This window comes from Phyllostomus hastatus, unplaced genomic scaffold (genome assembly GCF_019186645.2).
Source record: "Phyllostomus hastatus isolate PE091 unplaced genomic scaffold, TTU_PhHast_1.1 phas_scaffold_501, whole genome shotgun sequence".
NCBI lineage: Eukaryota > Metazoa > Chordata > Mammalia > Chiroptera > Phyllostomidae > Phyllostomus > Phyllostomus hastatus.
Genome location: NW_025334033.1, coordinates 3,785,328 through 3,812,570, shown reverse-complemented (window position 1 = coordinate 3,812,570; position 27,243 = coordinate 3,785,328). Strand labels below are relative to the sequence as shown.

Here is a 27,243-nt window from a genome sequence, read left to right as displayed (position 1 = left end):
GGAACTCTCATCTGTTACTGGTGTGAATGTAAAATGACTCAACTACTTTGGAAAACTAGCAGTTTCTTTAAAAGTCAAACATACACCTACCAAATGCTCCAGTCATTTCATTCTTAGGTATTTACTTAAGAGAAAGGAAAATGTATATTTATATTAAGACATATATTCACAAATGCTCATAGCAGCTTTATTTATAATAGTCAAAAACTGGAACCAATCCAAATGTTTATCCACTGTGAGTAGTTTAACAAACTGTGGTATGTTTGTTAAATAGGATACTCAGCAATAAAAAGGAATAAACTACTAACACATGCATGCACATGGATGAATCTCAAATCATTATGCTGAGTGAAAAAAGAAGAAAAACAGTACCTACTATATTGTTTCATCTATACAAAAATCTATATAAAGTAAAGTAATCCATACAACTGCTTATTATCATTATTTTGGTGATGTTTTCCCAGATGAAAACGGATCAAATTTTATTCTAAGCATGTGCAGTTCATTATATGTCCACTTAAATATCCATGAATCTGTTAAAAACAGTTAAAACCAAGCCCCGCATTCCCGGTCTGTTTTTTTCAGGGTTGCAAGAACCTTTAAACCCCTCCAACCCCGCCCGGGGCCCGCCGCGGGCCGCGCCGCCACCGCACCTAGAGAAACCCAACCTAGCACCATCTACTTGACTCCTCACTGAGACTCAGTCCGGCGTGGTGGGTGTCTTCTCTGAGTCTCCCGCTAGAGGGAGCATGCTGAGGAGGCGGACGCCGTCGCCTCTCTAGCTCAGCACAACGCTTCGCAGGCTTCCGGCTTTATTCCACTCGGCTTCCGGGGGAATGTACGGCTCCTGGACTTGTACCTTGCGGGACTGGGGGAGCTGAGAAGATCCGGGCCGGAGGGCACTTGCTTTGTGGGGTTAGGCGGCCACAGCCACCTCTCTGGGAAAGTGCATCGCATTCACCGTTGCTGGAAGAGGCCCTATTTACAACCCTGGAGCAGAGGGAGAGTGCTGCCATGGCGGCTCCTGCGCAGCCAAAGAAAATCGTGGCCCCCACGGTGTCCCAGATCAACGCGGAGTTCGTGACCCAGGTGCGATAGGGCGAGTCTGGTGTGTATGAGGGATGAGGATGTGCCAGGTGCTGTCACGGGGAGGGGGCCTTCCTGCTCCGAGGAGGAGTTCACGTTCCATGGAAGGCAGACCTAAAGAGAAAGCCAGTGTGCGAGCTTGCTGTATTAGAGTCTGTCATGGGAGAGACGGCTTCACCCCCGTCTACCTTAGACTGGCAAGAATGTTTCGTAGCAGAGGTGATGCTGAACTGATGGTTGAGAAAAGAATAGGCTTTTTTTCTGAGCCGTAGGGTAACCTAGGTTTCTGAGTAGAGTGATGAGAACTTGCGCGTCTGTGAAGAGAGCAGTTCCGTAGTTTGAGAACCTTTATTTAGAACCTATTTACATTACTGCTTCATGAACCGCGCGGTTGACTTTGAATAGGGAAACACAATTTTATAGCTCCGGGCAACATTCCTAATTCTTAATTGTTGCTTTGGGTATTGGATGAGATTGCAGAGATCTCAATGCAGAAGTTTGTTAACCCACCTGCTTCCTAGTCCCTGTCTCAGAGAATTGGCCGGGGCAGAAGCCTTGTAATCATTTGACTCTTTCTTTTCCTTTAACCCCACACAACTACTACATTCTTAATAATCTCTTAAATCTGTCTGCTTCGCTACACCTCTCTACTCCAAGCCAGGTTGTCCTTGACTGCTGCCTGTACCTAGACATCCTAACTTGCCTTCTTTCCTCTTGTCATCCTCCAGCCCATTCTTCATATTGCTGTCAGAGTGATTTGACACAAATGCAATTCAGTGCCCTTAGGATAATGACCCGAATCCTCCAGAGCGTTGTGTGATCCAGCAAGAGTTTATATTCACTTTCCTCTCTCTGTCTAACTCTGTGCTTTAGCCACACTGAACAGCATTTATTTGAATGTACTTTGCTATCTTTAACTTCCGGGCCTTTCAGCATTGTTACCGGTGCTTGAAATCCACATCTGCAGCCCCTCTATTACTTTAATTCACTATCTTTCATCTTCATTACTTTGGAGAGGCTCTTTCGACAATTTAGATTAGATTAGATCTTCCATTTTCCATATTCTTGCATTTTTGTGGTGAAAGTCATTTATTAGTTTCCTTTTCTCATGGAGCGTGTATTTCAGAGGAATGAGCCAGCCAAACAAACAGTGTAGTTTTAGACAGCGATAAGTCCTGTCAGGGAACTGGAACAAGGTGTTGTGACAGGGACTGGGGTGATGTCTAATAAAAAGCAGTCAGGAAGTCACCTTTCTGAAGTCACCTTTGAGCTAAGACCTGAATGGAAACAAACAAACAAGAGACAACCAGTTTTGGGAAGAGCAGAAAAAAATCCAGGGAATGGCAGGTGCACATGGGTCTTCCCATGTGAAGGTCCAGAAAGCCAGGATAGCGAAGAAAGGAAGTGAGAGGGAGAATGAATGGTGTGAGATGAAGGCACAGAGCAAATGTGTAGGGGCCAGAGTCACATTCAGTTTTGGAGGCTGAGGTTTGAAGTTTGGATTTTATTATAAATATAGTAACTTTTAATTGCAATCTAGTGGAAAAAATTAGGAAGATAAGAAAGATCACTGTGGCTAATGTGCTGAAATTGAATGAGGGTAGGAGAGCAAAAGTAGTAGTAGTAGGGTCACCCTTTAGTCCAGGTAAGAGGTGATGGCCTCTGTGTTAAAGACTGAAGCTGACTGATACACTGTGAAACTAGAGGCAGTAGGATTTGATGATGAGTAACTGGAGGGTTGGAGAGTGAGACACACTGAACATAGTTTGAACAATTGGGTGAATAATTTGGACATTTACCGTGATAGGGAAGACTGGGAAAAGGGATGGTTTAGTGGGAATGTCAAGACTTCTTTTTTGTCCATGTTATGTACGAGGTGCCTGTAGACATTCAATTGAAAATGTTGAGAAGGCTGTTGAATAAGTGAGTCTAGAGCACGTTGGCAAGATCTGGGTTTGAATATAAATGTGGAAGTTAACCACCCAAGATGGTATTTAAAACTGTAGGACTGACTGGGATGTGCTACATAATGTTGTTTTTAAATGTGAGATAGTTCTTGTATTCTGTTTCAATTGTCAGAGCTGAGGGTAGGGATTGTGTCTTTTATTCTTCTTGTAGTGCCAGCACGCAGCATGGTGTTAGGGCATACTGTGTGATGCATAAGTATTTTGCTGAAAGAGTGAGTGAATTAATGAATAAATGTACCGGGACATAGGATATAGTAAAAGGAATAAACATTCTCAGAAATCTTTGGCCATGATAGAAACATTAATGTTTAATATTTGACAGATAACTGTCTTGGGCTCCTTAGGCTGCAAAGGTGAATCAGATGTGGTCCTTGTCCCCAGGGAGTATGCAGTGTGTGAATGGAGACTTGAAGAGACGGAAAGAACTCACCATAGTTCAGTATGATACAGGCTAGAATAACGATGTGAGGGGAGTGCTTTGAGAACAAAGTTTAAAATGATTACAATTTGTCTAAGGAAAGAATTTCCAGAAAGAATTTTCTTATTGAGAAAGTGCCATTTGAGATGGACTTCAAAACATAAATAGGAAGGTGGGGAAATGGGTTTTCTTGGTAGAGAGGACCTCAGGCAGTCCTATTCCTTTTCCTCCTCCCTCTCCCCTCCCCCTCCCTCAGGCACACCTCACCAGGGAAGATGCTTTTTAAGTATTATTGAATGAATGAAATGTAGGTGTAAATCTTAGTTTTAAGATTACGGATCTGAGCTTTGACCTATTTTTTTATGCTACTGTGTTTTTCCTTTTTGTCTTTCAGTCAGATTTGTTTTGAACAATTTGTGCTGTCATTGCTGCACTGAGTGGAGAATGGAGAGTTTCTTCCTTACATGAGACTAGAGTGTGAAAGAGGGCAGTGTATTCCTGGAGGGAGAGGTGTCTGAAAAGTCGCAGGCTAGACCCCAAGAGAAAGGAGAAACTCCGAAAAAAGAGACACGATAGATGCTTAATAAATGTTTGCTAGATCTTTAATGAAGTAGAGATGTACAGTAAGCAGTGTGGATCAGAAGATAGGATTTGAATATTTATTTGGAGGTCCCTGAATCCAAGGAAATAGATCAAATTCAGTTCTCTTAATGGTATGGTGCCTATAGGGAGCAGAGTGAGGAAGTGAGGATACCACAGAATAATTGGGGGTGAAGTATTTTCTTTTTGGTTAGAGGGTGATTGATGATTTGGGCAAGTGTCATATGAGTGGGCCATTACTGTAATGTTCTTGAGACTTCCTCAGGTCCAGTGTCCTCACTGCTGGCGAGGCTCTTCGTGAGTGCTGACTGCCATGTGTCTGCAGCTATAGTAGCAGAGAACACATTAGGTGGGCAGGAAAGTTAGATAAGCAATCAAATGATTAAAGAGGGAGAATCAATAGATGGCCATCAGGTAGGGTAGAAAGGCTCATAGAAAGCCTCATAAAAGAGGTAACATTTCAGATTTTACTTCATTCGTCCATTCATCAGCTATTATTTGAGTGCCTCTAATATAACACACTCAAATTAACCTTTTTTATACCTACCAACTCTTATTTTCTGTAATGATCCACTGAGAGACTACAGTTTTTTAAGGTTTTGTTTAGGTGTGTATGAGTGTGTACTGCTCACTTAAAGATTTATTTTACAAATTAACATTCCCAAAGATTTTGATTCTGGTTTTTAGTACTGGTTCAACCGTTAACTAATTGTAATCTTGGGCAGCTCCCCTAATCTTTCCGGACCTGGCTTTCTTTATCTCCGTGCCAAAGGTATTTGGCCATGGTCTTCAACTTTGCTCTGTTGTTTCTCTGTGGATGGTTAAAAAGTATGTTAGGTTTTTAAAATCACAGTGGCAGGTTGCAGTGCAGGGCGTTAGTGGCATTCAGTGGGTTGTGGCAAAGGGTGTCAACTGAAGTGCAAGCCCAGAGAATTTTCTGAGAAGGTAGAAGTACTCTGGTCCCCAGCGTCAGTAGTGCTCTGTTAAGAAACAGTTGTCACTGAATAATCTCAGTCTTTCAGCTCTACAGTGGCATGACTCTGTTACTTACTGTTAACACTCTTTTCTTTTGCAGTTAGCATGTAAATACTGGGCTCCCCATATCAAGAAAAAATCACCTTTTGATATAAAGGTAAGTATATTTGCTTTGCAACATCCTTTTTGAATAGGTATGCTCTTTGTATCTCTTTTTAAGAGCTAATTCAACCAAAGCATTCAGAATGTTTTTAAAAGTTAAAACTACAGTTTCTGATTATCAAACTAATAAGTATTAATGTTAGAAAATTTGGAAAGAATGGAAGGTAGACATAAAGAAAAATAACTACTCAGGGATGACCTCTACTATTATAATGTTAAATTTCTTTTAAGCTTTTAAAATGTGAGTGGATTTTCCTGTGTAAGGTTGTTTTTAATTTATTATTATTATAAAAGACAATGTAAATATAGTAAATTTTGATAAATATAGAGAAATTTTTCTACAATTTTTGACAGTTTATTTAGAATGGAATCTGTTATTTTCTTTTTCATATTTAGTTGATGAACTTTGATAACAATCTTTAGTAATGATCGAAGAAGTGGGCGTTGTTTAATGTAGGGGGTTAGATGACTAAGGGTCAGCAGTAGTCGATAGAGGAATGGATTTATGGCGCCTTTGATGCAATTTCGAATGAATGAAAGGAAGAAGTTCTTCAATGTAGAATTAATTCTCATTGAAATAAGTTCCTAAAGAAGAGGTCTCTAAATGAAATGGGGTTGGACATGCTGCATGCCATTTCACAAGCAGTCGAGACCTGCCTTAAGCTTTGCCACTATAAAGTGAATGGTGGTGTTTAGGGAACCCTTACACTGACTTAACCCAAAATTTCTTACATTGAGCTTAAATGTTTTGTTTATAAATATATTTTGTTTTGCTAGCAATTCCATTTTATTCCTCAGGAGGATATTATTAAACATGGCATACATAATCTTAATTATTAGCAGGGTTGTTTTCTCTTATTATATGCTGTTTATATAAATGTTATGCTTGTATATCTTGGGTTTGGGGATTTCTAGGAACATTTTTCATTAATAACAAAAAATATCTTGATGACATTGCTAGATTGAATTGAACCTAATTATATTAAGCTTTCTAGAAATTGAGTTTCTATCCAGATTGTTTTTGTTAACACAGAAATTCTAGATGAACCTATATATGCCTGTTTAGAAGAACTGTACTATTGGTATTGAAGGAAGATTATGTCCTTCATTTTATTATTTGAATTTTGAATTTTGATAAAATGCAATAACAAAATATTTCATAAATTGAACAAGATTTGTTTACCTAATTGTCTTCCTCTAACACTCACATTTATTTAACAAATATACTTTCAGCAGTTAAAAGGCATTATAGTTACCATAAAATAAAATTGTACCATGTTAAAGCACTTCATAATTTTATAGTAGCATATTGGTTTTTTTTTCTATTATCACTAGTACTGTTACTTCTGCTGATACCTACTAAAGGCTCACCATATGCCAGGACTTATACTAAATTTTTTACATGTGTTATCTTATTTATAGCAATCCCATGGGGTACTTTGTATTATTAAATTCTTTTCTAGATTGGGAACCAGGCTTCCAACTCCAAAGCCTAAATTCTTAAGTATTGGGTTGGCCAAAAAGTTCATTTGTTTTTTTCCTTTTCGATGGCCCTAGTAGGGCTTAGTTGCCTTTAACTGCATTTGAAACTATTTTGTAAGATTGTATTGTGACAGCTGTCATATCAGTGTATATTTTTTAAAAAAACATCAAAATCAGTGATTTTTTTGTGTAGCCATTTTAATATTGAAGATGGAAGAAAATAAGCAACATTTCCAGCATATTATGGTTTATTTCAAGAAAGGTAAAAACATAACTGAAACACAAAAAACAATTTGTACAGTGTATGGAGAAGGTGCTGTGATTGATGGAACCTGTCAAAAGTGGTTTGTGAAGTTTCATGCTGGAGAGTCTCACTGGACAATGCTCCACAGTCAGATAGACCAGTTGAAGTTGACAATGATCAAATGGAGATATTAATTGAGAACAATCAACATTATATCACATGGGAGATAGTTGACATACTCAAAATAAACAAATCAATAAAGTTACTGGTGAAAATGAGAAATGTGTCTTGTTTACAGAAAAAACTAAACGAACTTTTTGGCCAACTCAGTAATTATATCATCCTCCCCACCCTAACCTAAATGAATGGAAATTCTGATGCTCTCTTGTATATATTTGGAAAACTGTAACAAATTAACATTTGCTTCTATTATATCTTTATACTTTTAATTTACTTTCTTTCTGGCTTTTGAAAGCACATTGTTGTAACTCTTAGATGGAGTGTGATAATACTTAAAATTAAGTTTTTTTAAATAACCTGATCTTAGGAACTTTTATTTTCCCTAGAAATAATACAAATGCCTCCTTTTTAAATTAAGTTCATTGGGGTCACATTCATTAATACAATTATGTAAGTTTCAAGTGTATAGTTCTGTAATACGTGACCTGTATACTGCTCTGTGCTGAACACCCAAAGCCTAGTCTCCTTCCATCACCAAGTATTCAACCCCCTTTACCCCCTTTGTCCTCCCCCCACTCCCCTTCCCCTCTGGTAACCATTATACTGTTGTCTGTATCTATGAATTTTTTTGCTTGTTGGTTTCTGTTTTATATCCCACAGGTAAATGAAATCATATGGTTCTTGTCCTTATCTATCTGACTTATTTAGCTTAGCATGATACTCTCAAATTAAGCCATATTGTCCCAAATGGAAATATTTTATCTCTTCTTATCACTAAGTAGTATTTCATCATATATATGTACCACATTTTTTAAAATTCAGTCATCCATCAAAGGACATCTAGGTTCGAACACATCCTTTTAATGATTGTTTCTAGGACTCTTATGTAGATATATTTTCTTATTTATGTTTTTCTGCTATTTTGTTTTCTTTATTTCACATTTTGAGGAATGTAATGGGATTATGGAAAATCTCAAGCATTATTTCAGTGGTAGTAATATTAATAGCTTTCTTAAACCAAATTACTTTGTGTAATCTCGGTAACTGAAAACTAGGGTCTGAAAAAAGTTTTTTGAGATAGTTAACATTTTTTTTATTTTTAATACCAGGTCATTGAAGATATATATGAGAAAGAAATTGTCAAATCAAGGTAGGAATGACTTTAATTTTATATATATAGGGATTAGATTGTACTAACTTGGATCTTATCACAACTTCTTAACTAAATGTGTTCATAACTTAGATGTTTTTTTTCTTTTCTGGTTTGGTCATCAGCAAAATTGTGACTAGAAAAAATTTAAGCTAGCTGCTGAAGAGCCATAACGGTTTATTTTATTTTTGAAAGAATGTGACAGAGTAAATACAGAAATTTTAAAATTTCAATTCAATTAATTTTTAAGCCATTTGATGAATCATTTTTAAAAATTTTAAAGGTAAAACATATATAATAGCTGAATACAAAATAATAAGTGCATTTATATATAATGAAAAATAAAAATTAGTTTGTACAATATACAGAATGAGGTAAGTTTCAATAAAACTTCTTTCCCATCCTTAGCCTTCAGTTTATTTGTGTGTGTGTGTGTGTGTGTGTGTGTGTGTGTGTGTGTATTCCAGTCCACTGCACTCCATATTTTTTTAAACAAGAAAGAGTTTGTAGTCTATATACCATTTGGCATCATGCCAAAAACAAACAGCCTCAATAAAAACCCCAAAGTATCTTGGGTATAGTTCTGTATCTGCACCTACAGACATGTATGCCCAGTAATTATTTTAAAAGGCTAACTGACTAAAAATGAAATAAAATGACTTATATTATGAATGTCACAGAACTTTTATAAAATCTCAGATTTGATATTTATTATGTGTTTGAGTCTTACAAGGTAAATTTTGCTAAATATAGTAAAGGCAAAACCATGGCAATATCAAAATAAGAGACTAGTTGTTTCGTTGTAACCATTGTTTGGCAAGCCTGTAGGAGAAGTAGGCAGGGCCGAAGACCATGTTACCTAATTTTTTTTTTTTTTAAGTGAAGAGAAAGGGGAAACTAGTGAAGAGGTGTAAGCACAATGGTAATATTTTTAGAAGAGAATTTGGAGAGAGCAAGAAGCAAGAAGTTAATTAGGTGAATATTATAGTAGTTAGGTTCAAGATAATGATGGCTTGGATGAGTGTAGAAAGTTGGGATGGAGAGGAGTTGCCAGTTTGAGAGAGAAGTGGAGAGATGGTAGGTGGTTGGATGTGGTGGGTGAGGAAAAGGGAGGGACCAGTTATGACTCCAAAGTTTTGGGCTGAGGTTGCTGGGTGATTATTGGTGCTATTACCAACTTTTGTTATTGTTGTTCAGATGGGATTGGTTGTAGATACACTTTTGGAAATGTTGAATTTTTGGTACTAACAAGCCATGCAGGTTGAGATGTATAATAAGCAGCTAGGTATCCAGGCGTAAAGTGCAGAAGATGACTGGGTTGAGCTCACTTTGTATGAGCCTCCTTTTCTTTTAACTTTTACATTAACTCTGGTTTTTTCCCAGTAAAACTGAATTTTTTTTATTGTTGTTCAAGTATAGTTGTCTCCATTTTCCCCCTACCACCACTGCGCCGCCCCCCCCCATCCCCCGCTGTACTCATCCTCACCATCCCACTCTCAAGCCTACCCACCTTTGGCTTTGTCCATGTGTCCTTTCTACATGTTCCTTGATGACCCTTCCCCTCCCCACCCACCCTGTTGTCCACTCCCCACTCTTTTCTCGTTACTGTCAGTTTGTTCTTTGTTTCAGTGTCTCTGGCTATATTTTGCTCCCTTGTTTGTCTTGTGTAGGTTCCACTTACAGGTGAGATCATATAGTATTTGTCTTTCACCACCTGGCTTGTTTCACTTAGCATAATGCTTTCCAGATCCATCCATGCTGTCACAAAGGGTAGGAGTGCCTGCCTTCTTGCTTTGTGCTGTGTAGTATTCCATTGCATAAATGTTCTGTAGTTTTTGATCCACTCGTTTGCTGATGGGCACTTAGGTTGTTTCCAATACTTGGCTATTGTAAATTGTGCTGCTATGAACATTGGGGTGCATAGGTTCTTTTGGATTGGTGTTTCAGGATTCTCAGGATTCTTAGGATTCCAGCAGTGGAATTGCCAGGTCAAAAGGCAGTTTCATTTTGAATTTTCTGAGGAAATTTCATACAGTTTTCCACAGTGGCAGCACCAGTCTGCATTCCCACCAACAGTGTAGTAGGTTGTACACACACCAGCACTTGTTGTTTGTTGATTTGGTTATGATGGCTGTTCTGACTAGTGTGAAGTGGTATCTCATTGCGGTTTTAATTTGCACCTCTCTGATGGCTAGTGATGCATATGTCTCTGGGACCTCTGTGTGTCCTCCTTGGAGAAGTATCTGTTCAGGTCCTTTGCCCATTTTTTAATTGGATTGTTTGTCTTCCTGGAAAGGAGTCCTGTGAGTTCTTTGTATATTATGGAGATCAAACCCTTGTCCGAGGTATCACTGCAAATATATTTTCTCATACAGTTGGTTCCCTTTTCATTTTGCTGATGTTTTCTTTAGCTGTGCAGAAGCTTTTTATTTTGATGAAGTTCCATTTGTTTATTCTTTCCTTTTTATGTCCCTCACTCAGGGGACAAATTGGTGAGAATATTGTTGCATGGAATATCTGAGATTTTCCTACCTATGTTCTCCTCTAGGACTTTTATGGTGTTGTGACTTATATTTAAGTCTTTTATCCATCTTGAGTTTATTTTTGAGTATGGTGTAAGCTGGTGGTCAAGTTTCATTTTTTTTGCATGTAGCTGTCCAGATCTCCCAACCCCATTTGTTGAAGAGGCTATTTTGACTCCCTTTTATGCTTCTGCCCCCTTTGTTGAATATTAATTGACCGTAGAGACTTGGGTTTATTTCTGGGCTTTCTATTCTGTTCCATCAATCTATGTGTCTGTTCTTATTCCAGCAGCTGACAGTTTTGATTACCATGACTTATAATGTAGTTTGATGCCAGGTATTGTGATCCCTCCTACTTTGTTCTTCTTTCTCAGAATTGCTGTGGCTATTCAGAGTCATTTATGGTTCCATATAGATTTTTGAAATGTTTGTTCTATTCTGTGAAATATGTCATTGGTATTTTAATAGAGATTGTGTTGAATTTACAGATTGCTGTGGGTAGTATGTACATTTTGATGATGTTTATTCTTCTAATCCATGAACATGGTATATATGCTTCCATTTATTTGTTTCCTCCTTAATTTCTTTCTTCAGTGTTGTATAGTTTTCTGTATACAGGTCTTTTACTTCCTTGGTTAGGTTTATTCCTAGGTACTTTATCTTTCTTGTTGCTATAGCAAATGGGATTTTTTTTCCTGATTTCTGTTTCTGATATTTCATTGTTAGTATACAAAAATGCCTTTGATTCCTGAATATTGACTTTGTATCCCACTATTTTGCCAATTCACTTATAGGTCAAGTAGTTTTCTGGTGGAGTCTGTAGGGTTTTCTATGTACACTATCATGTCATCTGCAAGCAGCGACAGTTTTCTTTCCTCCTTTCCAATTTGGATGCCTTTTATTTCTTTTTCCTGTCTGTTCACCGTTGCTAGGACTTCCAATACTTCAGTCTCCTTTTCAGTGTTAAAGATACGACAATGAATATGGCAAAGTCTCAACTTAAGGAGAGTATCTTCTAATAGTTGTCTAGACACAAAAAATACATAGATATGTAATATCAACAAGTAGTCAATGCTATGAATTAAAATAAAGTATGGTTAGAATTTAGTGACAGAGGCTGCCCTTTGGGTTGAATGATTAGGCAAAAATCTTCTGAAGCTATGACATTTGAGCAGATATGGGAGGTCTGTCCAGGAGGTGTCCATCTACGTAATATGAAAAATAAAGACATCTGTTGAAAACAATACAAGATAGAAGAAAACTGTTCATAGGACAGTGCCATCTCAGTCTCCTCAAAGTAGGCATTTTGGGACCTCACAGAGTTCTCCCAACTGCCATCAGCTGCCCCCTTGTATTTTCCTGAGTCTTATCAATGGTCTGAAATCTCTTCCCTTTCAAAGGTGATTTTGGTTTTGGGAAAAGCCAGGAATCACAGGGCACCAAACCTAGGCTGTCGGGGGACTGAATCACCTGGATGATTTGATGTTTCACCAAAAAACTGCACAAGACATGATGCATGAGCAGGCATGTTATAATGAAGCTGCCAATCATTCATTGCATCATCTCTGAAAGCCTTCTGAACCATCCGAGTAGTTTCTGCAGAGGAATGTTCAAGCTTAATGCAAAATTTGATGCAGATTTGTTGCTCCACTTGCCCAGTCATTTTGAATGCAAGGGACACACAATGCACATGCTCACTCGTCGCTGTCTACTGCCACCACTGACTAGTACCGTGAAGTCGTCATTGTTCACGCATGCTCATTCCAGTCCACTCTCCTTGGCTGCCAGGTTACATCGATGTCAAGCAAACTATTCTCATATTAGCAATGGCTGCACTTTTTCTGGACAGACTCCATGTATAACATATGACTTGTTGGTCTGAGGGTAACTATGGATGAAATTGCCTGAGGAAACTTAACTAAAGATGAGCAGGTAGATAAATTCTAGGATCCTTTTTTCTTATACACGATGGATTTACCAGTCTGAAAATTGTCCTGAACTTCAGAACTAGTTCTCTGCCTCTTTTCGGAACAGGCTTTCAATCCAGTGGATAGTAATTGCTTGTGTTTTTTGTTTTATTTGAACCTTTGTTCCTCAAAGATAATTTTTGTATAATGAGAAGCTGCCAGTGATTTTTACATTATGTACACTCAGCTGCATTATTTCTAAATTGCTGAAAGTACCCATCATTAGCTGGTCTCACTTAGATTTATCAGAGTACTTTAACAGCCACATTCTCATTTTGTACCATTTTTAAATATTTGAATAAAAGTGAAATGATTGTATTCTACCCTCAAGTCTCAAAGTTCAAAAAATTAAATGTACCTTTATAACACAAACTGTATAAATACAAACTGTTTATATCTACAAACTGTCGTGGATATTTAAAATTTTAAATGATTATTTTTTAGACCAATGCCTTGTGGCTATGTTATGTGCTCATAGCATCTTCATTATTGGGGAATGGCTAGATGTTAGATTTATTAATTTGTTTCTAGCTATCAAAATAGGCAGCTTATAGCCATAAGGCATTCTTAATATTATAAATTAAGGTTTTTGTAATACTTAACTCTAAATTTTTAGAACATCAACCCTATGTCCCTAGGAGGCATCTGGGAATTAAATCAGTCAGTTCTTAACATTCTTGTGGTCCAAATGATCATTTTTAGGATCACAGAATTAGACCTTAAAATATCACATTGCCTAATGACCCCTCTAACATGTGGTATATTATACAATTGATTGATTTGCCATCCTTCTCATTATCAAATTTGGCAAGCTTGTCTTAATATATTTTTTGATTTTACAGTATTAAAAATAATTGTACTTCTTGAGTGCTTTTTATCTACCAGATTCTGTTCTAGGCACCTTGCACCTAGTAGCTTGTTTATCCTTATCACAACCCTGTGGTAGTCACTGTGACCTTCATCTTAGTGATGTGAGGAGGAAACAAATAGAGGTACACAGAGGTCAAGTAACTAGCCCAAGATGCTTCTTAGTAGTAAGAGGCAAAGCCAGGTATTAAATTCTTGTCTCTGACTCTTATTCAGTGCACTGTTCTTAAATAGGACAAAGTTCATTGCCCTTTAAGAAGCTGAACCAGCACAGTTTGGTATGATTATTAGTCCTGTTATGAGTTTCATCCAAGTGGTTTTTATATGGAAAAAGGGGTGACTTATAGAACAATTTACTTTTGCCAGTATTTACATTTATTTTTATTCAAAATGTTTAAACCTCTTTACTGTGAAATGTTACAGAAAAGGGCACAAAACAGCAATGTATAACTTTCTAAATTATTATAATTAATAACCACCACCAAGGTTAAAAAAAATTGTCATCATCCCAGAAACCCTTGCATACCCCTTCCATTTACTATTTTAATATGTAAGTATGCAAATATGAACAGTATAGTTCAGTTTTGCTTGTTTTTGAACATTAAATCAATAGAATCACATAGCATATAATCTTGTGGCTGGCTTCTTCTGCTCACAATTATTACTTTTTAATTGTCTCTTTAACAATAAATCTGGAAGTAGGTGGACCAGAAGTTCATAATGTCAGGGCGCTGCTCAGCCTTTTAACAGGTTTTGTTGTTGTTTTGTTTTGCTTTTTTGGCTTTCCCTGTGTGGTTGCAGGGGAGCTTCCACAGCTCCAGACCTTGTGTTTTCACACAGCCGTATCCTAAGAAAGGAACAGGGGAGAGTGACAGTAGCAACAGAAGTTCCCTTTTCGTGCCCTTCTCCACACTTTCCTTCAAACTTAATGAGCCAGTTAACAGTACAGTTAATGGATTTAATTCATTGTATACAAACTACCCAACTGTACGAGGGTTTAATGAAATTCATGTTAAACCCTTGACACAGAGTGAAGCATAAAAGCATGCTTTCAGTAAATATTGGTGACTTAAAAAAAATTCCAAAATTCTTTAAATTGCTTACATTTGTCATTGTTACTTTTAACTTTTTGTTCTTATCTTTATGTGTCTTTTGGCATGGTGTCTAGCCCTAGACCCATTTTAGTATCTTATATGCAACCTTTAGTTAAGCTCTTCACTTCGTCTCAGAAAGATATTGGCAGAAGCATAAAACTAAATTTAATGAATACCACCAGATTGCTAGATGAGAAATTTAGTCTTTTTCAGTATTATTTTTTTACTTTTTGCTTTATCTTGACCTGTCAAGACTGATTTTCACTTCTGCAGTCACTGGCCACTCTACCTCTTTTGTACTGAGGAGACACTGAGTCCGTCCTTGAGTGTCTGACAGTAACGCTGAGGTATGACTAGTGTGCTGATGTGTCCATCTCATAAGCCAAGATTTTCTTTCTTTCATCAAGAGGTCCTACTTGTGGCTGAAGTTATGTGCAAAGTGGGCACTGAGTGAATTCTGGTGTCCAACATGCAGTTAAAGTGAAATGTCTGCAACTGGAGATCCGGAGTGCGTCACAGCAGCAGTGTGGACTGGCTGGCTGGAGGAGCCAAGACCGTGGCAGTGTTCTATCTTTTTGCCCTTTTTTGTACAACAAAAACCTTCATTTCTTTCTCACCAAAATTCTGTGACATTACTTACTTAGCAAAACTATTTAAGAGATTAGAAATCAGTGGAATAAAATTTCGACAGGATAATGGTCTCTTAGGACATTATAAATTCATAAAGCATTTAATTTTTAGAGCTAGAGGCTATTATCCAGTGACAGTGTTCTATTCTGGCTACTTTGTTTCTAATATACAAAACGATAAAACTAAATAAGCGGATGTTTGGACCTGCATTTGTAGATACCCTGTAACTACAGCATGGTTTATTCGTATAAAATGAAATGCTTCTATTTAAAAAAGATAATAAAGAGAGATATTGGGAAATCCCTCCACAATTTTGTAATATTTCAGACTTACTGTAAGACTACAAAGCATGTGAAAAGTCTTATTTCTGTGTTTGTGACATGTATACATGTGCCTCTTGTGCTTATAGAAAGGTGTGACTTCAGCAGAATATGTCTATTTGAATATTAAATTAAAGAATATTGGTCACTTTTAAGAAATTAAGACAGGCTAGCATTTGGAAGTTTCAGTCCAATATTATGAATATTAATGAACATTTGCTTTTTTTTAAGTTTTGGATTTTAGAGAGGGGAGAGAGAGAGGGGGAGAGGGGGAGAGAGAGAGAGGGAAGGAGAGGGAGAGAAAGAGAAAGAAAGAAAGAGATAAAGAGAGTTCTATTTGTTTTTCCAACAACACATGCATTCATTGATTGATTTTTGTCTGTGTCCTGACTGGGGAGCAAACCTGGAACCTTGGTGTATGAGGAAGATGCTCTAACCAACTGAGCTACTTGGCCATGGTGAAATGAACATTCGTGTTTTGATTAAAATCATTTGGCTGTAGTGTTGCAGGTTCAATTCCCAGTTAGGGTACATGCTTGAGTTGCAGGCCATGACCCCCAGCAACCGCACATTGATGTTTCTCTGTTTCTCTCTCTCTCTCTCTCCCCCCGCCTTCTCTCTCTAAAAGTGAATAAATTTTAAAAAAATCTTAAAAAAATCATTTGGCAGTGAATCTTTGCATTATATCTCAGTATGCTGTGGTGCTGATTTTGTTTCTTACATAAGTAGGGTAAGATTCTACTTGTTATTGTTCTTAGGCAATTTTTAAAAATAAACTACTCTAAAACAAAATACAAACTAAGAAATAGAAAAGCAAAATTAACTTTCATCAATGCACATCTAAATATGATTATTCTGATATGTGAGTCATTAATAAAACAAGATTCCAAAATACATTTGCATTAATAACTCATGTTTATATTTTCTATTTAAATGCTTTTATTTATTTTTATATTTTTAGGTTTGCCATCAGAAAAATAATGCTCTTGGAGTTTAGGTGAGTTAAAGGTCTTTACTTTGATGAAGTTAAAGATGACAACACAATATAACTTTTAGTTAAATTTTCTGTGCATTTCTGTAAGTGGTTAAAAAATTCTAAATTTCTTGAGATTCATATTTTTGTGATTTGCTTATTTTGGACCATGTGTATGAAACCTTTGTTTTCAAAGATGATGCCCCATTGTCAGTATAACTTGTATTTTGAATTGTTTCTCACTAATTAAGATAGTGTGTGCCGAGCAGTTTCTGAACTTAGTTCCCCTATGATCAGTGTGAATAAATTGGTGTTCATTCTATAGCTCTTTTTTCCTTCCAAGCTAAGTTGTTATTATCAAGGCAGTTTTGTTCTGATCTAGCTACTTATAAATATTTCAGACTAAAGAGAATGTACAACTTTTACATCATGAAGGTAGATTAGGTTATATTTCAACCAAGTATGGCCCATAGGCTGGCAATAAAAGCCAGGGTTGTTGTTGATGATGGTAATATTTACAGTTTATTGAATACTTGTCTTTACTAGGTAGGCACAGTGTTAAATATTTTATATACAGAGCTCTCATAGCAATCCTGCAAAGTCAGTATTATGCTTTCTATTTAGTGGAGGAAGAAACTGAGATCAGAGAGATTAAGTAATTTGTGGAAGATAGTGCAGTTAAGAAATTGGCAGAGCTGGGATGCCAGATTCTGATGCCAAAGCTCGTTTTTCTGCTTCTCTGCAGTACCTTGAGGTTTAGTCTGCATCAGAGGTCAGAGCCTCTGTATTAGTAACTGTTACTTCCTACACACACACACAGTAGGTGCTCAGTTCTTACCATTTTTACAGAGAGAAATTAAAGTTTGTAGTTGTGAATTAACTAGTAAGCTGACTGCTGACCATATCCTAAGAAGTGAGTTGTTATTGAATACTTGATCTCATATAAGGTCTAAATAACCCTGGTAAGATCTTCCTTATCTTATAGCGGAGAATACCGAGTCTAGAAATTGGACCCATCTGGCTCTTAATTAATATGCCCTTTCCACCATATCATGCCATCTTTCAAGAAGACAGAAAAATTGAGAGGATGCTGATATACAATTGGGATAAACTCTATGGTTCTGGCAAATGCCAGACACTAAGAGCATTGCGGGAACTGAAGGAGAAAGCAACAGAACAGATTGAGGCACCAGTGACAGTGAACAGTTTTTAATAGCTGAGAAACTGGGTTGTTACCTTTCAGGAACTTTTATGTAATTTCTATGTGAGGATACAGACTTTGAACAGAGCAACTGCAGAGCAGCAAAGAGAGAGTGAAGATCTTAAGATTTGCTGAAGGAAAAAAAAAAGTCTACTCAAAGTGGAAGGAGGAAAATAGATTGAATGTAAAATTCTCAATTGTAGTAATAGAGGAGATAGTAGAGTGAGGTGGATAATAAAAAAATAACTATCAGCCTAGAAAGAATTCTATAGCTAGCTAAACATTCATGAAATAAAGATACTCCAGACACATTAACGTTAATAGGCTGTTGCTAACAGAAGTTCTAATGGACATAATTCAGGGAAAAGTAATGAAATGAATCTTCATGAATTTTATTTATGGAAAAGCATGGTAGCCTGTAACTTGGAGGCTTTTGACCATTATTTTGAGTAAAATATTACTTATCCAATTTCTTAGGTTCTCGCAAGTTAAGCAAGAAGGATTGCTAAAGATAGACTCATGGAAATACCAATGTGAGCAGACCTTTGAAGCATAGAAGTAGTGGAAAAAGTATGCACATAGCAAAATCTGAAACACTTACCCCTGTGTGTATGTGCACATGTGTGTGTAAGTGATTGAAACATTATGCATGTGAATAATTTAAAGCAGGAACAAAAAACCCTTTTTATTTTATTAGTGCTTTACACTGCATCCCAGTACAGTAATAAATGCTTACAACTATCCTGAATGACTGAGCTATGTTTTGTAAATTCAAAATATGTAATTTGTTTAAGGAATATTTTCACCAAGGTCTTAAAATAAGAATTTTGGCATCCTTAAGGGGAAGATGCCAGTTATCTTGAAAACTGACTTATGTTGAATACCTTATAAATTAAATATCACAAAGACTCTTTGTTATCTTTCTGTTTCTGGAAGTCACTTAGTTCTAATAGGAGTTAGTGTAACTTTTCTAATACATTTATCTTTGAAATTGCCCATCTTATCATTTTTGTTTTAGAGTTGATATTTATTAGTAGGTAGTTTTACTTTTTACCCTACAGAGAGCCTTAGATAAGGGAATATCTAGTGTTCTGATGATGATAACTACATGTCAGTAACTTTTGGTGTCTTTCTATTTAAAATATAAGACTCTCATTCTCCAAAACTGAATTTGCTATACATTAAGTTTGTAGTAGGTAGCAGGGACCTAGATTACAGGTAAATCTGTGAAGGATTCTCAAATTATAATTATAGATATTCAAAATGTTTTTAGGGAGTTATAAATAATTATGCCTTTTCAAGTGAATAACATTACAAGTGTTACCAACTAATGAAATATTTTGTGCTTTTTATTCTTCACAGCCAGTATCTTGAAAATTACCTCTGGATGAATTACTCTCCAGAAGTGTCCAGCAAGGCCTATTTAATGTCAATCTGTTGTATGGTGAATGAGAAGTTCAGAGAAAATGTCCCTGCATGGGAGGTAACAGATTTAAGCAACTTTGTACTGTGCTCACTTAAGCCATTTATTACAAAATAGCAGAACTTTTTACTGGTGATAAATAATGCTTTTAGAATAGAACTTTATCCAGTAACAAAGTAGATGTTGAGATAATGAATCGATATATGAAAAATAATACTAGATTTTATTTAGTTTCAATACTTTCTTCAAACTAACTTAATTAAAAAATTATGAATGTGGAGTTATTTTTCTGCTTTGTGCTTAAAACAAAGAATGGCATCGATCACGTACACCTTCACATGAGAGGAAGGGAAGTTTGTATTAATTGGTGCAAACAGATGGTGCTCAAATGAGCTAATATTTCCCAGTGCCTTGTTTCCCACCTGGAAGTGCAGAAACACGTTTGTAGTTCTACATATATAAAATAGTGTTTCCAAGGTCAAGACAGATGTCTATTATGATTTCAGTTTTCTCTGTCTCTGACTTGGGATCTGTTTTTCTTTTCTGAAATTTCTAATAGACTGACACTTTCTTCTTGTGCTTAGTGTAATGGTGGCATGGTCAGTAGAGGTTCAAAATGTAGATTTCCTTTGGCCACCACAAAATGGCCAGCTCATCCAGAGTTTCCTCCCTTCCAATCATTCTTTTTAAATGGAGAAAAGGCAGGGATACTTGCCATCCCTTATGAAGGGATGGTTTCTAAAGTGAAAAAGTGGTAGACTCTTTAAAATTAAAACCATGGTCACTTCTGTCAAATATTCATTAAGTTACTACATTTTATGGCTGATTAGAGTCCAAACTAAAATATGGGCCTTGTACCTCATTGAGAGATCTTAGGAATTTCTTGAAGTTGCTTCTACCTATTGTACTATGGGAAAAGAGAGGGAAAATCTTTTGATTCAGAGAATGGCCTGATCATTTTGTATATTATAAAGACCACTTTGGTGATTTGAAATAGAGAAATGACAATACAGATTAAGAGAAGAGGTTTCACAGAAATTTAGAAAGTAGAATTGATTGGGTTTGATTACTGCTGTAGCATTAGAGAAAGGTACTATTTTTAATAACTTTCTAAGCTTGGGCAACTGAATATAGATGATAATGCCACTTAACAAGATCAGTAAAAGAGGATTGAGGAATACTTTGGAGGGTAAAAATTGTTGAATTGAGTTTTGGATTTACTGGGTTTAAATTGCCTTTGGAATATCCAGATGAAATTATCTAGTAGATAAGAATGTAAAGATTTCTGTAACTATCAATAGTCCAGAAACATGTATTTGACTTGCTACCATTAATTATAAGTAAGCAAATAAACTTTTGGTAATTGTTTGTTTTTTTAAGACCTAAAAAATTTACCAGTGCTTGTTTAAGGGAGAAAAAGAGGTGAGCAAGCCATTTAAAAATGAATGTTGTATTTATTCTCTTTTCAGACTTTCAAGAAGAAGCCAGACCACTTCCCATTCTTTTTCAAGTGTATCTTGAAAGCAGCATTGGCTGAAACTGATGGTGAATTTTCACTGCATGAACAGACAGTCTTACTGCTTTTCCTTGATCATTGCTTCAATAGTTTGGTAATTTTACTTTATCTTTTGGGAGAACTTTTAGGTGTTCTTGTTCTTTTATGTTTAATGTAGATGAGATTACCTCTGTAGCCACCTCTTCAATTCATAGTAGTGGGGAATGAGGATAATGCTAAGAGCCTGATTTCAGCCACTTCTTAACACATTTCGTACTGCTCACCAGTTTTCTCGTGTTTCACGTGCTATGATACGGACCGCTCATGAGTTTTCTAGTGTTTTGCACGCCTCAATCCACAAGCAAAAATGAAGCATAAACAGTTTCTGCTATCAGAAGAGTCTCACAAACAGTGGGAAGACAACGAAACAATTCCCAAATGAAAGAAAAGGAGGAAGCCTCAGAAAGAATGCTAAATGAAATAGAGGCAACTCATCTATCAGATACTGAGTTCAAAGCAATGATTGTCAGGAAGCTCAATGAACTCACAATGAGCTACCAGAAACTACAGGGAAGCTACAATGAGCTCATCGAAAACTATATCAACATGAAAAAGGAAATAGAAACTATCAACAAGGGCCAAGAGGAAATGAAGAACAGTTTCTGCTATTGGTGGCAAGAAGACTGGATAACGGATGACAATATTGAAGGCTCTCCAGAACCAGAGACAAATCCATCCAGCCCTTCCTCTGGAGGTGCAAGGAGAGCACCTCGTAAAGATCCACCCACAAGGTTGTCAGGTGATACGAAGAAGCATGAACCCAAGTGTATTCTAGTGAGTGGAAAGAAAAAATTTCCTACAAGAGCCTGCAGAGTTTGTGTTGCCCATGGAAAAAGGAGCAAATCTAGATACTTATGTAAATTTTGTTTGGTCCCTCTTCATAGAGGAAAATGTTTTACGCAGTACCATATGTTAAAAAAGTACTAGGAACTTCAATTGTTTAATTAGTTGTTTAATTGTTTTTGTAAAGAAAAATGTTATAATTATTGAAGAACAACACCTGAAGTACATTATGATCTGTAGTTATGATGATTTAAATAATGTGCAGTTTGCCCAAAAATGTGCGGTCCCTGGCGTATGTCTTAGAGACTTCTATGCAGTACGCAATGTGTTAGTAAACCATTTTGTAAGACCTGTTTGCTTTTCAGTAGATCTGGACTTGCTCTTTCCTTTTTTCTGTTAGACTCTAAGAAAAAATGATAATGAGAATGGAAGTTCTCCAGGGTAAAGCAGCAGAGAGTCTGGTTATTAGGAGCTCTGAGTGATGAGGTCTGTGCTGCGAGCTGCACACAGGAACGGTCTCGTGCCCTTGGGTCACACCTCACGCCCTGGTGGCAGGGCGGCAGGGCAGCAGGAGAGCCTCTTTGAGTCGACTGATCAAGGGCGCTTGAGGATGATCTTTGAAAATCTCTTGGGTTGATATGATACATTTCTAATCCTTCATAAGATTATCTTCGAAAAAATTAAATATTTACAATAATTAATATTTTATGTGTGCTTCCCTACTGTGGTTATCTGAGGTATGTGCCTATTTATTTAAAGAAAAGTGCCTCTGAATTGATAGTGCACTTAGACTCCTAAGGGAATGCACGGGTCGTTTTTTATCCCGAAGACTAAATGTATCAAAAGAGGAATGGTTGTTACCTGTTTCCATGTACTACCTCACATGGATCTTGTAGACACGTAAAAAAATAGATTTATGATGCCCCATTGAATGCTACTACTAAACTTTAATATTGATTAAACTAAAAGAAAATATAAATTTAGATAGATGTGATTCCTTATCAAAAATTGAACAGAAACAAGATTTAATTAGTATTAGTTTGGTGTTAGCTTTAATGAACTTAAAAGCTAGCTTATTGAAATCCTCTGTCTTTTTCAGTTTACTGTCAATTCTATCTCAGGTAGTTCTTTAAAGCTGTGGGCACTGAATTAGCCAAAACTGAACCATCACTCCTAAGGAATAATATAGGATTTTTAGGATCAGCAAGCCTTTCTAGTTCACAACATTTTCATCAGCTAATCAATACATACTCTTGTTTTATATGTGTTTCTGTTTAAAGACACTTTACATATTATATATTGTTGATTCATTAATGTTGAACTTGGCAAATGGTGCTACAACTTACATCTGAACAAACCTTAGATAACACACATTTTCACGGTAAGGCACATCACAGCCTCCTTGAGCCTGGGCACACTAGCCAACACTTCAGCCCTGTGGTTGCGGGCCATTTTAAATAACAAAGCCACCAACAGAAGGCACAAAAATGTGAAAAAATGACATTAAATAGACCACAGGTGGCAAACACAAGGCCCTTGGGCTGAATCCAGCCCTCCACCTTGTTTTATCCAGCCTGGCACTTCGTTTCTACCCAGCAGCAGTGCCCAGCTCTCACTTAACTGTTAAGGAGTAGTTACATTTATACAGACCTAAAATTACATTCAGCCCTTTAAAGGCAACCATGAGGCTTATGTGGCCCCTGGTAAAAATGAGTGTGACATCCTTGCAATAGACCATGACACTTCTTTATAGAGGAGCTGAAGTAAGAAGGCAGAGCTGAGAATGTGCATGTTGGGCAGTTCACGATTTTTGCTACTATGAGCTGTGAATGGCTGTGAAAGTGTGAGGAGTATTGAATTTGGGGTTACAGACGTGATTCTGCAAGGAGAAGAATTCCTGAATGCAGAATTTGCAAATAATGAGGACTGATTATATCTTTTAAAACAAAGTATTTAACTTCTTAATGTTACAGTGTCATTAATTTGGAAGTATTGGTGGCATGTTCTCCCCCCACCCCTCTTCCCCCAGAACTTAAAAAGGCATATGTAAAGACTTAGGTTAAAATGCTGGTGCTGTTTATAAACTTGTTTTCTTCATGTTTTAAACAGGAAGTAGACTTGATACGAAGTCAAGTACAGCAGCTTATCTCCCTCCCAATGTGGATGGGCTTACAGCCTGTAAGTATCTAATTTCAGAAACTTACTTATATATGTAAGTGTAACGTGGTTTTAGACTATGTAGCTTTAATATAAAATGGTAGCTAAAAATTCTCTTTCCTACTTAAAAAGAAATGATCAATTTACTATGCATTAATTCAATTATAGATGTAGTTTTTTAGGGTTTCTTTTTTTTAAGATTTTATTTATTTATTCTTAGAGAGGGGAAAGGAGGGAGAAAAAGAGGGAGAGAAACATCAATGTGTGGTTGCCTCTTGCATGCCCCCTAGTGGGAACCTGGCCCACAACCCAGGCATGTGCCCTAGACTGGGAATCGAACTGGTGAACTTTTGGTTTGCAGACCAGCACTCAATCCACTGAGTCACATCAGCTAGAGCTAGTTTTTTTAGTTTTGAAGTTCTTATTTGCAAGTTAATATATATATTTTACCTAATTTTAGTATCGTAAGGTGAAATAAGGTAATATCTATTGAGCTCCTATAGAAGGGACTTAATTTAGCAAAATATGATTTATTCTTATGTCTCTGGTTGAGACTCAGTACAGAATTGAATTTTTATTTTCCTGGGTTGGAATATACAAAAAGCTATAGGAGAAGGTGTGGATCATGTTTAACATTGATGACTTCATTTTTTATCAGATCCTTATTAGAAATACTTACTGGTATCAAAGTCAGATTAACAGATCTTAGTGAGTAGAGTTAAAACTATAATACTTTATTCAGTATTCCATTTCCTGCATGCAAGTGATTTTGCAGACACTTAGATACGCAAGCTCATTCACAGGTGCCAGTTTATGGGGATGAAAGCAGACACATAATAATTAATAATAAGTTAAAAACCATAAGTGCCATAAGAAAGAATTTGGGGATGTGGACATTACCTTGTTTACTTGTAATATGTGTTGTATGTTCATTGCTTCAGACTCATTTTTCAAACTTTTTCAATCATTTTTGCTCATAAGTGTTAATGTTTGTTTATATTTTTCACAATGGAATTAATTTTAGAAATAAGAAAAGAATTTAAATGACTATTGAGCTTAAAATCTTGGCTAGAAAGGCAGTTCCTTTGTCTCAGTTTTCCTGTTAACTAGTGTTAGAATTGAACAGTCTTTAAACATACAGGTGTCAGTTTCTCAGTTTTCAGGATTTATCCCATCACTCTGTATGGCATTCATGAAAGATTAGGAAATGAGTAGTTGATCTAATCTTCATGTGGGTTGGCTGCGAAGTTACTGGTGATTTAATATCTTACTGTTCTTTCAGGCACGATTGGAATTAGAATTAAAAAAGACACCTAAGCTAAGAAAATTCTGGAACTTGATTAAAAAGAATGATGAAAAGATGGATCCCGAAGCAAGAGAACAGTATGTTGCCAAAGCTTTCTTCCCTGTTAGTTCAGTGTGCTGGTCTGTGGGTCTTAGATGACACTGGCTGGTTTGTTACTTCCTTTACAGAGTCTGAACCAAATACATGGCTAAGAAGTGTGTTTGCCATGTTTTTCTTCTTTCTTTTCTCTCTGGCCCGGGCATAAATATGTCAATGGTCTTCTCCCTGCCTATCATTTATAGTCTGTCTGTCATGGATGGGTCACAATTTTCTCTACAATCTTCAGGCTATTATCACTCTAACTTTTCTTTGTTTTTCTTGCTCCCTCATTCTTAACAATGACTTGTATAAATTTCAACCATGATTCATTCATTCAATAAATACTGAGTGTTTATTATTTTGCCTTCTGCTACTGTGGGTACAGGGAGTATAGCAAAGCACATGATGGAAAGGAATTCCTGCTCTTGTGGAAGTTACATTTTAGTCGGGAAAGACAGCATACACAGATGCATTTTATAGTGTATTAGATGGTGATACATGCGAAGGAGAAAACAAATCAAGTGTAACGATTAAAGAAGCAGGTGAGGGTTTGGGGTTATTTTAATAGTGATTGTTAGTGATTGGATAAAAGTCTGGCCGCAGGTGTGCATGGAGGAGAGTGCTATCGGTAGGACGCAGGGGAGGGATCTGCACCCCCGGAGAGGCTTCTTTCTGTCTCTCTGAGGCTCAGTGGTCCAGTCGTGCTTTTGCCTCATTTACTCCATGACTATTCCAGCCATGATCCTTTATCTTCCTCCACCTTTAACTGCTTTTTTCCTCTCCTTTTGGACTAATTACATGATATCTTTGCATTACCTGAGTACTTTTTTAAAAACCTTCTCTTTCTATTACCTTAGTATGATTTACCCTTACTTAAACCTCTGTGTCCCTGATGTTTATGCTTTCCTGTCTTTGTGTAACTCTTTGCTCTGTACTTCTGTTTGGATGCATTGCCATGAACTTCAGTTTGGCGTAACGAAATAATACTGTTTTTCCCCCCAAACTTACCTTTCTGCCCAGTTCCTCTGAATTCTTTCAGCTACTTGGGCTTGGAACACTAACGCTCTGACTAGCTGTTTATATCCAGCCAGCCAGTCCTACTGAATTCATCTTTTGTCCTTTATCTTCTTTTTTGTCTATTCACACTGCTATTGTCTAATTGAGGCTTTTACCAGGGGAGGGACCCCAAAAAATCAGGATTATCTTCTGGAGGGCGGGCCCCTTATAGTACAGGCTTCCCCCACTAGGTGAATACCCATCTGCATCAGTGTACCAGCTGGTGGTCTTGTGAGAGAGTCAGTTCGGCTTGAGTGAAATTTTTTTAAAGACTCAAATGTTTGCCATTTCATGATGGGCGATTGATTTACTAGTGCAGCCGTCCACACCGCGCTGAGTGTTCAGCAGTTTTTGAACAAAAATGGCATGACCTCTTTGCCCCACCCTCCATATTCACCCAGTCTAGGTCTGAGTGACCTCTTTTTTGTTTCCCTGAATGAAAAATGTCCTCGTAGAGAAAAGGTTTGCAGTTGTGGGAGAAGTGAAACCAAAAACTGCAGAAGCACTAACAGACATCAAAATCAATGAGTTCAAAAACTGTTTTGAGCAGTGGAAAAAAGTCTCGATAGGTGTATTGCATCAAATAGAGAGTATTTTGAAGGTGATTGAAGTTTAAACATGCAAGAGTAAATAACCAATATTTGATATACAAAGGGTCCCCCTTTGTATAGCCAGCCTCCTGACTAAACCACTATTATAAATTCCTATGCAATGTTTCTTCTAGATTTCCTATAATACTGAGCCTAACTAGCCATCCTCATAGAAAACTATGTTTATTTTGTCATATTCCTACTCACAAGCTCTCAGTGGTTTCTTAGTTCCCATAGGATAAACTCTAAACTCCTTACAGTGGCACTCGAAAACCTCCAGCCATTTCTTGTGGCTCTCCCCAGTCACTGCGCTTGCCTATTCATTGTTTCTTAAAAATCTTCCTTCCTGGAGTGCCCTTTCCCTCCACTCCATTTGATTGAAGGTTAACTTCTAAACACTCTTCCACACCCACTGTGTTAGGCCATAGTGCTTCCTTGTGGTTCGAAACCCACCAAT

At 36.9% G+C, this 27,243-nt stretch overlaps 1 protein-coding gene across 1 annotated transcript in view; it reads left to right on the top strand.

The window, feature by feature from the left end:
* The first annotated feature begins 836 nt into the window (after nt 1-836).
* The window catches only part of AQR (aquarius intron-binding spliceosomal factor), a 94,153-nt gene continuing 67,746 nt past the window's right edge, over nt 837-27,243 (top strand). The window contains exons 1-8 of the mRNA XM_045821980.1: nt 837-1,089; nt 5,147-5,203; nt 8,224-8,264; nt 16,626-16,661; nt 19,201-19,321; nt 20,731-20,871; nt 23,709-23,777; nt 25,039-25,139. Of these exons, the coding sequence (XP_045677936.1) occupies nt 1,015-1,089; nt 5,147-5,203; nt 8,224-8,264; nt 16,626-16,661; nt 19,201-19,321; nt 20,731-20,871; nt 23,709-23,777; nt 25,039-25,139 (641 nt within the window). The 5' untranslated portion in view covers nt 837-1,014. The remainder of the gene's footprint in view (nt 1,090-5,146; nt 5,204-8,223; nt 8,265-16,625; nt 16,662-19,200; nt 19,322-20,730; nt 20,872-23,708; nt 23,778-25,038; nt 25,140-27,243) is intronic.